Raw genomic sequence first — 15,276 nt, 5'->3', positions numbered from 1 at the left:
TTTATTTATTTATTTTTTTGCTTCCTTGGTTTCATTTACTTAACTTTTTTTATTGCAATAAAAAAAAGTTGTGCTCTATCATATTGCGATTAAAAGTGTCCACTGTTGATTAGTGTCTGATGTGATTTCGATTACAATTCTTACTATTTTTTTTTTCTTCTGATTATCATTATCATGGGGTAATGATTTGGTATTGACGCACCAGCCTTCCCCTCTGTAAAAACACTTGTAACTTAATTCATCACGCACTCTCGGTTGTTCGCAGTGAGCTTATGTATCTGTCTCTACACATACTACACATCATGTGTGATGGAATCTGAGGAGAAGGTTGCATGAGTTAGCATGAGTACGTTCGAGATAACAACTCACTCTTATCATTCGATCCTCTTATCACCCACTTTTTTGACTATTTACAACTATCTCAGTTTAGCACCCCTCACTTCATGAACTCGTATCAGGGGTTGCATATTACGGATCTGTTGGTTTCACTTGATTATCACACACATTGGTATATGAATCAAAAAAGAGACGTAAGGATGGACAAACACTCGTGTGACTGACTAACTAATGCCTCTATTCTTAGCCACTTAGGGTTGAAATGTTAACTACGGCTACAATGGCGGCATAACACCCCCCCCCCCCAAATTAGTTGAAGTTTGATATTTTAGCATAATTCTATACAAGCGGAACTCGTCAGCTTGGCCTAATCTAAGTATATTTGATCGAGTGTCTAATAAACTGTAATCACCTTGTTTCTTTCGTTCGATTCCAGCTAGTGTATTTAGATTTTCCATCTCTGTTTCCACACTCTATGAGTAAGTAAATTTCTTCCTGTTTGCTGTGGCATGCGTGTCAGATGTTGAGTGTTATAGGTTAAGATCGCGAGAATTTATTGTTAAGGAATAAAGTTTTTCTAACTTGGAAACAGATGAGCCATATCATAACATTTATAAGGCATCATTTAGTGTTCACGATTTAAGTGATGGAGAATTCTCCCAGGTTTCATGGGTGTATGGAAACATACGCAAACTTGGGTGGTACTTGGGTTTTAACCCGTACGAGATGGTTGTAGCAGACTTGGTCCGAATAAATGAAAATTATCATACGATTTTCGTGAAATTCGAAGAAAAAGCGAAAATTTTGCAGCGACAATTCGGTCTTCCATCCTATATACTATTGGATTCCCCGATGAATGTTTCGAAAAGTCTGGTTTCATGTTCATATCACCCAAAGCAGCAGGGCCATTGTGCTTTAGCTAAAGTTTTAGCGTTCCGGGAGTGGTTAAAATGTAAGAACTAGATCTGGGGAAGAGTTTAAAATATTAAAAAATTGAAAAAACAAAAATGTTTTAAACAGAAAAAAAAAATTAATTAAAAAAAATGTGTGCTATATTGGTATGTGGAGTGTAGAAGCAGAGATGTGAAGGGGAAAAAAGTCTATACAGTGATCTGAATGACGCACGGAAGAGGAATTTTCTTCACGCTGAGGTTCAACGTTGTAAAAATTTTCATTACCATTCTTCGCGAGGGTCTCTGAATATGTGATCGATACATAGTGTTCTCGCAGGTGTCGTGTGATATGCAACTACTTCATATATGCCAATTGAAGAATGGAGGTGAAGAATTTTTTTCACGTCTGCTTGCGACTTTCTTATGAGAGGTTGAACTATTACAATTACGGATTTATGAAGATAGTGACATTTTCAAAAGACAGCAACTTTCTTATCAAAAATATACTTCGAATCAATTTCACTCTAATTGAAATTGTTGTATTCCACGTCACGATTTTCCGTACGTATTCATTTTTTATCCGCGTTACTTGTCATTGGGAGTTTAAACAGCGAGAGCGTGTCGGGATACTCACCTCAATTTGACAGCGATTTTCTTCTTCACATTTCAGCTGAATTTTTCTAGGCTGTTCTACAATATGCAGCATGAGTGTGATTTACTTAATGACTTCGCTCAGTTTGAAATGAGCATAGAATGAGAGCATAACATGAGATATGTGATACCTTGGAAGGGAATGCCCAGTCATCTATGAAAAGGTCTCCTGAGGAGGGAAATTCATTAACGAAGAAAAAAAAGGAAAATTGATATAGTTTTCAATTTATTCCGTTTTATCGATTCTTACTGTGAAATAAAACAATTGTTTTATATGGTTCTCCTGTTAATTTTGACTTTCTTTCTAACAACATTGTATTAGTCTTTAATTATAAAAAGTTCCGTCCTCTCTTGTCTTGAAAATTTAAAAGAGTATGAAAAGAATTATCGGTGGTGTCGGTTTTATCGGGTTGTGTTTAACCTGCATTTTAAATATGTACGCCCATCAAGCGGTTAAAATTATCCAACAGAGTTAACATCGTTTTCGATTTTTAAAGGTAAAAATAAGGAGTGTGTGATGTGCATCTCTCATTTATTAGCGATCTATATAACGTTATGAACGTTTCTCGATGTGAACTTAAGGTTGTGACTATCTTCAAATGACGAAAATCATGGAAATTAGCGATTCTTTTTTTTTCATAGAAATACACAACTATTTTATTCTTATACATATGAAGTGATGAAAAAAATTCTAGCTGAGTCAATTCAACCAGAGTATAGGTCTCAATTAATTTTTAAACGTGTTCATGAAGATTCGTGTTTTTCGTTACTTCACTGCGTGCAAAACTCATCTTCTCAAAAGTATGTTCGATATTTTAATGAAATTTTTTAGTCGTGGTTTTCAGGTGATACTAACTGCAATGAACTGGCTATATACTCAGTTGTATTTTACAAGTGTTTAAATATAAAATATTGAATTTCTTTTCTTTCAAACTTCATGTATTGTTTCATAAAAATTAACATATTTCCGAAAATATTTAGCATATCTTAGAACTTCTAATTCATTGAATTGACAACTGCTATAGCCCCGTAGTGTATAAAAATGACTATATACATTAGTTTTTCAGTGTAAAATGTTCAGCGTAAGTATAAAAATAAGCTAATTTCGATGAAATAATGTGTAACAGCTAAAAAATATCTCTGAATTATAGTTAAAAACATACGTTTTGTATAGACTGCTCTATTTTTAAAAGTGTCTCGAATGTAGTCAGTTGTAATAAACATAATATTCCTGACACAATTCTTCAATTATTTTGTTTAAACTATTTTTTATGCTCAATAGAAAAATAAAATCGATGCTACAAAATATTGCTTTCCTATTAGTATCAACATTTTAAACATACTATCGAAGTGCGAGACGTCTTTTGATCGACACGATTTATCCAATTTCAACGTCATAGTTTCACAAACTGTTTTGTGATACTAGGAGGACATAAAAAAATAAAACAAAATAAAAGTTTTTTCTTCGGTTGTCTATATAATCCTCATCACTAAAATTGAAATTTTTTTTTGTAGGAAAACTCAAAAAATAGCAAAATTATTCTTTAAATTTATCTATTTTTAAAATAAAAGGTTTTTTTTTCCCCCAAATGTTTCATTTTTAGACTCAACAACGGGTTCGAGATTGGGCGAATAATCGTGAATCAGCCAATGACTTTCTTTTAATCGACATCTCAAGTTCGCCATCAAAGGCGACCACCCCGATATTATCAGATTCACAGCTGCACCCAGAACGTTTTACGAATGAGGAAACATGTGGGTAAATCCAAATGGAGATCCAGTAATGAATCGCGGTGATGATAATGCTGAGTTGGGTGGGAGATGATACGATTCAAAGAAATTATCTAGAATAATCAATAAAAATAAATATATGTTAAAAGTATTTCAAAGCCTCTTGGTATTACTATATTTTTGATTTTATTGTTTCTATAGCATCTTCTTCTTCGCTGTTATTTTTTCCCGATGTTGACAAATGCGTAAGTTTGCAGGTAAAAGATTGAAGCTAGTACTAAACACTGTAAGCTAACTCTTTTGCATGCTCTCAATAAACGATGAATGAGTATCCACCATGGTAAGTGATTCTTGACTCTTCGTTGAAAGATGACCTTTAATTTTTTTTGTTACTTCAGGAAATCATATACATTCGGATAAAATATTTTGTCTTATCACACTATTTGACTGTGAGATCACTAAAACGACGCGGGGGTTTCTTCAAGATTAACAAATGCATGTGAAAAATATATATTATTTTTTATGAAAGCAAAAAGTGTCTACCTGTTGGTTGACTGTTAAGAAAGAATGAACTATAGCGATCAAGAGTGTTTTTGCGCTAGTTCGATTTCTCTTTGACCTCTTCTCGTACTAAGTGTGATATCTCGGTAGATGGAAGAATTGTATTGGAGCTTTCCCTCCTTCTTTCGCAATTTATAGTTTTTCCAACAAAAATTAACTTTATGTTACTGTACCCAGAACATTAGAGAGGATGTCATTGGAAAAAATAGTAGAAGAGTTAGCGTAAAAGAAAAAATCAAGCTAAAGTGATGAACACAAGTTCTACATTACCGTTGCTATAGTCGGAAGTTTAAAAGAAGTTATGATTTCGTAGGGGAAAAAATATCTAGTTGTCGTGGATGCGCCATGGGCTATCAGCTGGGCACGCAGTTGCTTGATAACTTAACATTATTACAAATATTACGATCATGCCTTGACTTTCATGACATCGCTGAAATTCTAGTGGAAAATCATAACGCCACGGAGAATTATTTGATTAATTATGAAAATTTGAAATGTATGATTGAAGAAAATTATTTAAAATATTGAATAATTGAAAACTTGATTTGTAAAAAAGACTTTGCAATTCATTTGTAGTAACTCTTTTATTTTACAGCTCGGAAAATTTTCTCAGATAAGTAAACGAACTCGTATTTCAAGAGAAGTTACACGATGGTAAAAAACATGTCAGAATGAAAAGTTTTCCAAACGATAATTTAACGACGCGTAAACGATAATTCAAGAACGACCCCTGTGAAAAAAAAATATTTCAGAATAATGACCTGACGACGTCATGGGCATGAAATTTAAAAAAAAAAGAAAAAAGGTATAGAACATTAGGGACGGATGTGAGGTCAGAGTTGTGACGAATTTCACAAAAAAAAAAAAAATTTCCAAACGATACAACCCCTCTTTGAAAAATACCCCATCACGGAGTGTTGTGACATCATGGTATTAGTGAAAACGTTAATTTGGAAGGACGTATACAAAAATATAAAGTGGTGATTATATATATATATATTACTATTCAAATATTTTGTTGCGTAAGATTTAAAGTCTTTTTACATGCATTTTTACTAGCTGATTTATGAACAAGTCCCCTCTTGTGAAAAATCGCATTATTTGGTTGAAAGTCAGATTTGAACATGGGGATAAAAAAAAAATTTCAAACGATAATTTAGGAATTGCACCCTCTTTGAAAAAAAAAAAAAATCTCATCACTTGAGATAGAAATAAGAAATTCCAAAAGATAATTTAATATATGACGAGCCCTTTTACAAATACAAATACAAATACAAATACCAACTTGGTAACAACTTGGAACAAGAATAACAACTTGGAACCTTAGAAAATGTGACATAAAAAATTTAATTTAGGAACGACTTGCATCGTAGTGGCTAAAAAAAACCCGATAATTTTTTATTTTAAAATAATTTAAGCCCTCATCAAACCTCTTTGAAAAAAAGTTAGTTAAAAAACGTTAATTTAAGAAAGATCCTTCTAAATCCTATCACGGAGTGTTGTGACATCATCGTTGAGACTTGGGGAAAACTTTTTAGGATGATATGAAAAAGTTTAATTCAAGAACGACCCCACACGACTTGCAGTGGCTAAAAATAAAAACGATAATTTTGGGAGATTTTTATTTCAAAATAATTGAGCCCTCTTAGAATAACGACAGAAAAAAATTAAGTTAAAAAACGATAATTTGAGAAAGATCCCTGGTAGAAATTTAAATATCTAGCTTGCTAACGCAACCCCTGACATCAGACACTAAAGTTTAATTTAGGAAAGATCCCTCTGAATCAAGAAAGAAGTGATTCTCTTATCACACTAAACAAAATGACTCAGGTGCTGGCTGCGGAAAAGTGGGGTATGGCTGCGGAATAGAAGGTTGCGGTGGCTGCGGAATGGGGGCAGCGTTGAAAAATCTTTGACGTCATGGGAGTGATCAGACACTAAAGTTTGATTTAAGAAAGACCCCTCAAGATCACAGAAGAAAATGACTCAGGTGCTGGCTGCGGAAAAGTGGGTGATGGCTGCGGAATGGAAGGTTGCGGTGGCTGCGGAATGGGGACAGCGTTGAAAAATCTTTGACGTCATTACAGCTGCGTTGACTTGATGTCAGACACTAAAGTTTTATTTAAGAAAGATCTCTTATCACAGAAGAAAATGACTCAGGTGCTGGCTGCGGAAAAGTGGGGGATGGCTGCGGACTAGAAGGATGCGGTGGCTGCGGAATGGGGAATGGCTGCGGCTGCGGCGGCTGCGGTGAGGCAGAAGCCCCTTTTTGCCCCTACTGATAGGGATAGACGGTCCAGATACCCCTTGCTCTGGCTAGGGGGGCCTTGCTTTCCCCGACACAATACCCTGGATCGATATCGTACTAGAGATGTGTTCGTACTCTAGTGTGGATGTGTTGCATGGGATTCGCGACGGGCTTATCAGGACTTTTAATACAAAGTTGGCTCAACGGAAGGGGGAACGGGGGGGGGGGTCGCAAAACATTCTTGAACCTCAAAGTATTTTAGCCCTGTATATATAGTATTTTTGAGTTTTAGGGATGGTATTTCACGTCATCACAGGTGCAGCCTCGTGTCATTGCTTGCACAAATTTTTTCAAAATCAAAATATTTAAATTGACGCTTTTTTTTTATCATAATTACCGCAGTGTCTCTGATCAGATTCCGCCAGTCTTTCTTGCATGTCTAATATACGGTTGATGAGGTCATCGGATAAGGACTTTTGTTGTTCACTGTTTCGACGGAAACTTTCCTATATTTGAAGAAAAATAAGATACGTAAGTAAGTATTGGGAACAGGGGCGTAGCCAGAAATTTCGTTCGGGGGGGGGACCAAAGTGACAGAACAGTGGATTTGGCCATCTTTTTCCCTTTTTTCGGTCATTTTCTCACATTTCGGGGGGGGGGGGACCAGACCCCCAAGTCCCCCCCCCCCCGGCTACGCCCTTGATTGGGAAGTGCAATGTAAGCGCAAGTATCTAGAAGTATGTTCGGAGGAACTTCGGTTAACGAGCATAATTCGTTCTGTGAACGAAATTTTTCCATAGGAAAATGAAAATTCGAATGATTCGTTCCACAACTATTTATACACTGGGCCTGTTCTCGAGATTTTTCAAGTGAATGAGAAAGATATTGTGGTGATAAAAGATTGCCCCTTCCCTTCAGTTATCACTCTAGAAAATTGTTCCTTTTAGCTGGCGCCTTAAACATTCTGTCCCTTTTAGTTGACGCCTTCTGCGGCCGCGTAATTCGCAGGATTCAGGCTCTTTTCATACACATAAAAGCCTTGCGTCACGATTACGCGTTTCAAATTTGTATTTGTTCAATAGTTTCCATGAACTTCTGGGACACGTAATTTTAACAAATCAACGGTTACAAATACAACTTTTATTGAGGTGAAGCTTCTATAGCGACGTAAGAGTGAAAGTTGGTGAGGGAAAGAAAATTCATCACAAAAAGTGGAATGCTTTCTTTTTCCTAAAAACCCGTTCCGTAGAATAACGGATTGTGTGATGAACTTACGAGAAGCCGATGGGTTGCGGTGGTGGTGATGGATGATGGCGGTGGAAGATGCCAACAGACATTCGGCCGTGTAAGAAAATATAGTTAGCGGGGGAAGGTAGTAGCGGCTATGGATCGGGACACGGAGCAATGAATATTCTAAAGCACATGCGCAGAGAAAGTTACTCTCTCGTGACCTATTCACGCTATTAACACATCTAATAAGAACGTCAACTTGCAACCGGTGCTGGTGCAGTCAATAGAGCGTAAGGCTCGCAATCCAGAGGTTACGGGGGGGGGGGGGTTCGTTACAATTACTTTTCTCTTTCATTAAATTTTTTTTTATGAACTATGACTTTTCTTGGCTATTACTTCGTAATCGGATCGTTCCCCAACCCAGAACGTGGCAAGACGTAGTCCGCGACTGCAGGAAGCGGCTACAGCTCTCACTATAGTGATTATCTTTAATATTGGTTCACACAAAGAAATCACAGATATAACAACTTAATCTTAACTGTAATCTTACGTTTATCCCCCGTAACGCCGCAGCCGTCCGGCCACATGAGAGTATATCTCGCACGAACAGAATTTTTTTTTTTCGTGACCTGACAGTGCCAGCTCCTAATTGGCCGCGCTGTCATAACGCTGAATACATCCAAAAAGCTCTTCACTTTTTTTCTTTTTCTCCTTTTTTTTTACTCTTCACTCCTGTACTAGATTTGCACTGCAATCAATCACTGCGCAACTGACTGTTTTTCGGAAACATACAATAATGGATACCATTTCAATTGATACAAAAACAGTTGCAGCACATGCGTAGGAAAGACTATATAAGAGATTACTTTCGCTCTCCTCAGGGGATCTGTGCCTTAGCATAACCATTCTATCAAGAATGACAACATAACCGAATAGAGCCATGTCATTTTTGATATTTGTTTATTAAACTACTATTTAGTTGCTTGTGTAATGAAAAATTTCACCTTTCTTTGTGTGTAACATTTTTTAGACGTCTATTATCATATAAGAATTACAGTCTCGATATAAAAAGCCCCACCCCCTCTCTGATTTAGAGCCAACCCCCATTATCGCTAGAAGTTGTTGGTGAACTAATCTGTCGCACATGGGATTTACAGCTGGTTCAATTATGATTCCATATGACGTCAAACTCCTTAGAATTTTACGGGGGCGAATGGTGTCTTGAAGTTTAAGGGGTCAATTAGATCAAGTGAGTCAAGTTTAAAGGGGGGGGGGAGTTTAATTGAGATGAATCTAGTCATGTGTCAAACCTAGAAGTTTAACATCTATCGCACGAGAATCTCACGCAGATTTTTTTGTTTTATGAAAAATGTTCTTCACATTATTGATAAAATGCTTTTTCTTTTCTGTGAAAAAAATCGAATTTCATTACACCACGCGCTACAAATGTTATGCAGGGAAAAAAACGAGACTAAACCTTTGGTGCATAATAGCACTAACAATTCGAAGAAAGGTTGAACATACCCCTCGTATGGAAAAGACGTGTAAATATACGAACCTCTAGTTTCTCTCTGTCGGATTTCAATTTGTCGCTACACCTGTGCAACTCTTCGATTCTTGCCTTTAATTCTGATATCAACTGTAAAGACCCCTGCAAGTCTTTTGGTCTCGACATGTGAATCTCCCACAGCTTCTGTCTGTACTTCTCTAGAGAGAATAGGAAGAGAAAAAGAACAGTATATTGTAATTAAAAAAATTTTTTTTTTAAAGGTTTCCCGAAAGTTCATCGGTGACAGGAGTGAGTATGGCAGTCACTTTGTTCGCGCAGTCCTGCTTTGATCAACACCACCTGTAGAACAAGGCCTCCGCACGAAGCTCGTGACATCACTGAAGAAGGCCATTTCACCTATTGCCATTGGATATAGCAGGCCGAGCATGCGATATCTTTTACTTTTTTTGCAGTATATCCAATGGCAATAGGAGAAATGGCCTTCATTAACGTCACAAGCTTCGCGTGGAGGTCTTGTTCTATAGGCGATGTTGCTTTGATCGGCACTGTGTTGGTTAGAGATAGATTTTATGTCCGGAGAATTTACCGCTATCAATTCATTGAAGGGAAAACACATCACTAAACATTGACGGAAAATTCATCGAAAATGTGTAATTTACCGACGCAAGTTCCTCATCAAGCAAATGAGTAACTGAGAGAGAGAGAGAGAGAGAGAGAGAGAGTAGGATAGTGATTGATTTATAGAATGAGCTAGTGAGTAACTGAGGGAGTGGACAGGATAGTGATCGATTTAAAAAATGATCGAGTTGGTAACTGAAGAAGTGAGCAAGACAGCTATTGATTTATAGAATGAGAGCAACTGAGGGAGCGAGTAGGATAGTGATTGAGTTATAGAACGAGTGAGTGAGTGAGAGATTCGGGGACTGATTGCTCACTCGATCACTCACTCTCATGGTTAAAAATACTCCTTTTTCCAAGGATAATGTGTTCATTCGTTTTTTCTCCTAATACGCGTGAGATGGACAACAGCACTAGGACATGATCTATTAAGATCCCACGCAACCAAGGCTGGACAAATCATCAAAAATTTACATGCCCAATCGTGCATGTAACAAAAAATGATAGATGCCCGAAAAATATTAGTAAATATTATAAAACTGGATTTAATGACTTCAAAAATTAAAATTTTCAGTATCTGCATTAAAAAAAACGAAATTTCGAAAGAAATACAAAATTTAAAATCATACGGTCACAAATTAAAAATCTAAAAAAAAACCCGTTAAATTATCGATTGTAATTTCTACTTTGTTGGTGTTAAGGGCTCAGCAGCACCCATGGCTTCCACATGAAATGGCTGACAGGGCTTCAGCACGGGAGATGAACTATATTTTTCTTGACTTATATTTATTATAGAGATAGGCACTTGAAAATCCTTACCTGAGGGTCCGTCAAAAATAAAAGCCTATGGGGACCAGCTACAGAATGCGAGTGTCATAGCCGTCTCGGGCCGCAAAATATTTCGGGTCGTAATATTAGATCAAGATACCACTACTACTTAACCTCCAGACCAACCATGGCCCCCGCTCTGTCCCCCTAGGGGATATAAGCTGGTTCGTCTCAGGAGACATGGGCCATGGAGGGAAAAACTACTACTTAACCGAACATGCACGTCGTACACATTCCTCTACGGAATTTCTAACGAATCGTCACATGCCGGAATGTGTGTTCTGAGTGTATGCTTGGCCCTAAGGTATTTATGTTGTCGAGTTGCGCTTGTTTCGTATTTATGCTGCCATCTGGCTTCTATTTTCTGAAGTAAAGATGGAAATGCTTGAACTTTCATGTTTTGTCAGTATTGTGTTGTAGGCCTGTTTGCTCTCTGCGGAAAGACTTTTTCAAATGGGAGACAGGCTGACATTCGTGCCTTGAAGTTGGAAAACCGCAGAAAACCAACTTCAGCCGGCCACCACTGTGCCGTCAACGGGGTTCGAACCTGGATCAAGATACCGTATGTTGACTACTCATTGCATCATCTTAGAAAGTTTTTTTTTGGAATTCCACTCATATGTGTAGAAACATTTTCGTCGTTTCCGATAATATCAAATGGAAACAATGATTTAATTATTAAAAATTTTTTGTTTTACCTTCCAGCTTCGGGCATGTGGTTCCAAAAAGTACATGCCTGGTTAAAATTTCTACATGCCCCGGGCATGTCGGTCAATCGATTTGTCCAGCCCTGTACGCGACCATAATCTATTGTCGCTAGTTAAAAGCCAGTTTTAATGTTAATTGATGTACAAGGTATAGATTGGTACAAATATACGATTTGCACCACTAACCTAATTCTTCTTTGTGCATCAAATTAGCTTTCCCAGCTTTCTCGTCCAGCCTATCGAGTTCACTCTGGAGTTTAGCGCAGACGTGCTCTTTATCCTTCAGTTGATCCAACAGGAATATGTTCTCTTCCAATAGACTGCAATAATCCTCGCGGCTGTGTTGCAGTTCAGTGGAGTTCTCATCACGGGAAATCTCGTCACTTTTCTCGATCGCGTCGTCTTTCCTGGACGTCGACGACACCTGGCTGTCGTTCCCGAATGACAGAAACGTGTCACCGGACTGGCACCTAACGGCAGACTTGGGACTTTCGGAGTCCTTCGTGGCCGAGTTCGACAGCGAAGAGAAGTCTGGTTCGGAACTGGATTTCGAGATACGATACGCCGCGAATCTGTCGGTGAGTAGCTCGGAGTTCGACGGTAGCAGGGATCTCTTGTCGATGTCCGTGATGGATTTGCATTCTCTCGGCTGGAAGTCCTGGGTCTTCAGAGACTCGTCCAAGAGCACGATCGTGGATAACTCTGGCCCAACACCTCTCTTTGTCTCCCACTCGTATAGTTTCTTGGTGAAGGCGTTCGATATCCCTTCGAAGCGGAATTCCCCAGCCGCCGTTTTAACGAACACTTCGTTATTTTTCATTTGTGATTCCTGCATGGCTTCCTTCAGGCACATCAGCCTCAGAGCTCTTTTCTCGAACTTCTGCTTCTCTTTCGAAAGCCTGATGATTTCTCTTTCGACTTTCTGCAACTCTTTTTCCAACCAGTGTAAGTCCTAAAAATAGACCAGAGGTTAATACGAACGAACTCAATTATCCCTTTCAGATTTGGCATTTTTTAACATGTTTTTGCGCAACTGATATTTAAAAAAAAAAAAAATCAATAAAGACTTAATTTCATCAAATCGTTATTCTTTTCAATTTTTCTCGACAATACAGCAGGACACACACAAACGAGTGTTCTGGGTTTCGGCTTGTGAAATGTGACATGGCGTCATATTAATAAAAGCAGTACGATTATTTGCTCAGACATAAATATATATCACATTTTCGGCATCTCGTTAATTCTCTTACAGCCAATCTGCTTACAACACTTAGCAAATTTGAGATCATCTCTAAGAGATCATTGGAGGAACGTAACTGGAAAGGAACGTAAACTGTTTTCAAACTTGGCATAAAAAATTGTTCATTGATTAAAAAAAAAATGTATATCAGTTAGCATCAAAAACTGCTTTAAAATGATCAAAAATAGTTCAAACACGTTTCTTATAAAAAATGAAATTTAGTCCGGACATGCACACTTGTGCACATTGAAGGTTTGAGCTTCATAACTAAAGAAATGCATCACGTTAAAATTTTTTCAGCTAACACGATACCGAGTATATATTTTTATTCACATACAATTTTTTTCCAGAATTATATTTTTTATGTAATACATCACACTTAAGCCGAAGCACCTTCTTCTAAAACGGATAAAATTCTACGGCACCGAAATTTCTCAGATAGTGACATTGTTAAAGTTCCCCGCTTAAAAAAAAACAAAAAAAAAACCACGATAATTTTAACCACTTTTCACCAGCTTAATCGAGCAATACGCTTCATATGTCAACTGTTAATACACATTAACCAATATACACATAATGTTTTCATTGAATGAAACATTTGGATCAATAGAAAATATGTTACTAAATTAAGTTAAATACAATTGAGAGTATGTGTTGGCCTCCGAATATTCAAGTGGTCTTGAATGTGTACATTCAGTTAGCTTATCTTTGTTCTCTGTTGAGACAATAGAGGGCGCTAACTTTCCTAATGAAAAGTAAAAATCTTAGGAACTGTGATCTCTCTTATTGTAATTAAATATAATTTCCATTTTATTTTTGATATCTGATTTGTTCGAGAAGCTTTATTAACATTATCCGTCTTCAATTTTCTATATACAAACTATTTAAATTTGCAAAATGGCAATGGAATGGTTCCCCCGCATATTCGGGTACCCGCTTAATCGGACATTGTGTGCTGGAATAGTCGATATCCGATATTAAGCGGGGCTGACTATTCACCATGTTTCTCACTCGAAATACCCACAATCCTTTGTCAGGGCTTAACTCCCTGAGCTTAAAAAAATATACAGTGAGTATACAGTCTCTGAAATTGATATACGATAAGTTCTGAACGCAATAATCAACAGTAGCTTCACCTTCTTCTGGACGATACTGGAGTGTTTGGTGAGTTTTTCGGTGGACAGTGGCTTGATCTTGTCCGGCCGGCTGAACTTCCTCAACCTCCCGAAAGAGTCTTTCCTCTCCATCTCGGTCGAAGCCGGTTTCGAGCCTTCGTTTCTCACACGGTGCCATTCCTCTAGTTTCTTATTGAAATCGTCGCTCAGGTTCTGTTGCAGCTCCTTCAGAAGCTCCGTCACCGTCGCCGAAGTACACGACACCGGTGCTGGCATTTCTTTGCCTTTGGTGATGTCTTCCGTCGTGCTGTTCGCTTGATGGGCACCAGCTGTTTCTGCAAAACAATTCGAAGCATTAAAGTATAGTGGTCGATCGAATGAATTCGGTCGAGCCCATTTATTTAGACGGACGAGAAGGCATATCGGATGTGAAAAAAGAATTAAAAAAAGCAATCTACATAAATACAGGGTGCATAAGCACACAGAGGTTATGACATTTTACTGGCGAACCGTTGATCCTAGAGGTATACTTCCTATTAGAAAAAGTTTCCAAATAACGTGTAGTACTCAGGTATGTCATTCATGTTTCAAGGGGTTAATCAAAATAAAGTTATCAAAATAAAAAAAAGTAACTTGTTATACAGTCCCCGTGCCCGTACAAAACCCAATTAGAAAGTTGATGCCCTGTCCCCCCTGATGCCAAAAAAAGTTTTCACGTTTCTAAGTGCGGTATTCACTGAGATATTCGAATTCGGAAAACGGAGAAAATTTGAGCAGCGTTAAATGTGGATAAAACGGTTTTACCCGCATTTAACGCTGTTTTTCCCCAAATTTTCTCCGTTTTTCGAATATCCATATATAGTAAATATTGCACTTAGAAACGTGAATGAATGAATGACTCGTTTACTCCCTAGGTCACCCTCTTGCTTCCTAGGTCCCTCACTTACTTACTAGGTTGTTCTTCTGCTTCCTAGGTCACTCACTTCACTTACTTGGTCGCTCATTCTATCATCAACTCACTGGGTAGCTCACTCTGTTACGCACTCAATCACCTGGTCGCTCACTCTATCACTCGCTCACTCACTAGATTACTCGGTGTACCACTGGGTCACTCATTCACTATGACGCTCGATCGCTCGCTCGCTCGCTCGCTCACATAACTTAGTGAATACTATTATTCGGATTAGCGAACACGGACGATGAGTGATATAGAATTTGAAATGAAGAAAACAATATAATATATCCCTTTTCCGGTGAATTTTGCCTCGAATTAATCTGTCTGTTTATGAGTATCAGTTTTTATATATACAGCAGAACTGACAGCTATTGAAAAATGATCATATAAATGTATAGAACTTGATATATATATAAGATATACATGTTTATACAGGCACATTGCTTCACTTATGGCATTAGAGTCTTTGAAGATATATATTGAACAAAAGACGAAAATATTAGAGTATGCACATACACTGGGGGCACATTTTCATTGGGTTGGGCCCATGTAGGAATTTTAAAAATGAAGATGACCAAGTTGGCAACATTAGATAGTACACACAAATACAAATACAAATACAACGCCACAACAGGCAAAATGCCCAACGAGGC

At 37.7% G+C, this 15,276-nt stretch overlaps 1 protein-coding gene across 1 annotated transcript in view; it reads right to left on the bottom strand.

The window, feature by feature from the left end:
• The window catches only part of LOC149087488 (uncharacterized), a 58,277-nt gene that overhangs the window by 20,026 nt on the left and 22,975 nt on the right, over positions 1-15,276 (bottom strand). Inside the window, exons 6-9 of the mRNA XM_089231483.1 lie at positions 13,690-14,003; positions 11,500-12,265; positions 9,209-9,357; positions 6,818-6,926 (exon numbers count right to left, since the gene is read on the bottom strand). Coding sequence (XP_089087609.1) covers positions 6,818-6,926; positions 9,209-9,357; positions 11,500-12,265; positions 13,690-14,003 — 1,338 coding nt within the window. The remainder of the gene's footprint in view (positions 1-6,817; positions 6,927-9,208; positions 9,358-11,499; positions 12,266-13,689; positions 14,004-15,276) is intronic.

Source organism: Pholcus phalangioides, unplaced genomic scaffold (genome assembly GCF_987345545.1).
Source record: "Pholcus phalangioides strain wild (caught in Gottingen) unplaced genomic scaffold, Ppha-v1.0 ptg000004l_1, whole genome shotgun sequence".
Classification (NCBI taxonomy): Eukaryota; Metazoa; Arthropoda; class Arachnida; order Araneae; family Pholcidae; genus Pholcus; species Pholcus phalangioides.
The sequence above is the reverse complement of the archived record's forward strand: the minus strand, read 5'-3'. Positions and strand labels throughout refer to the sequence as shown.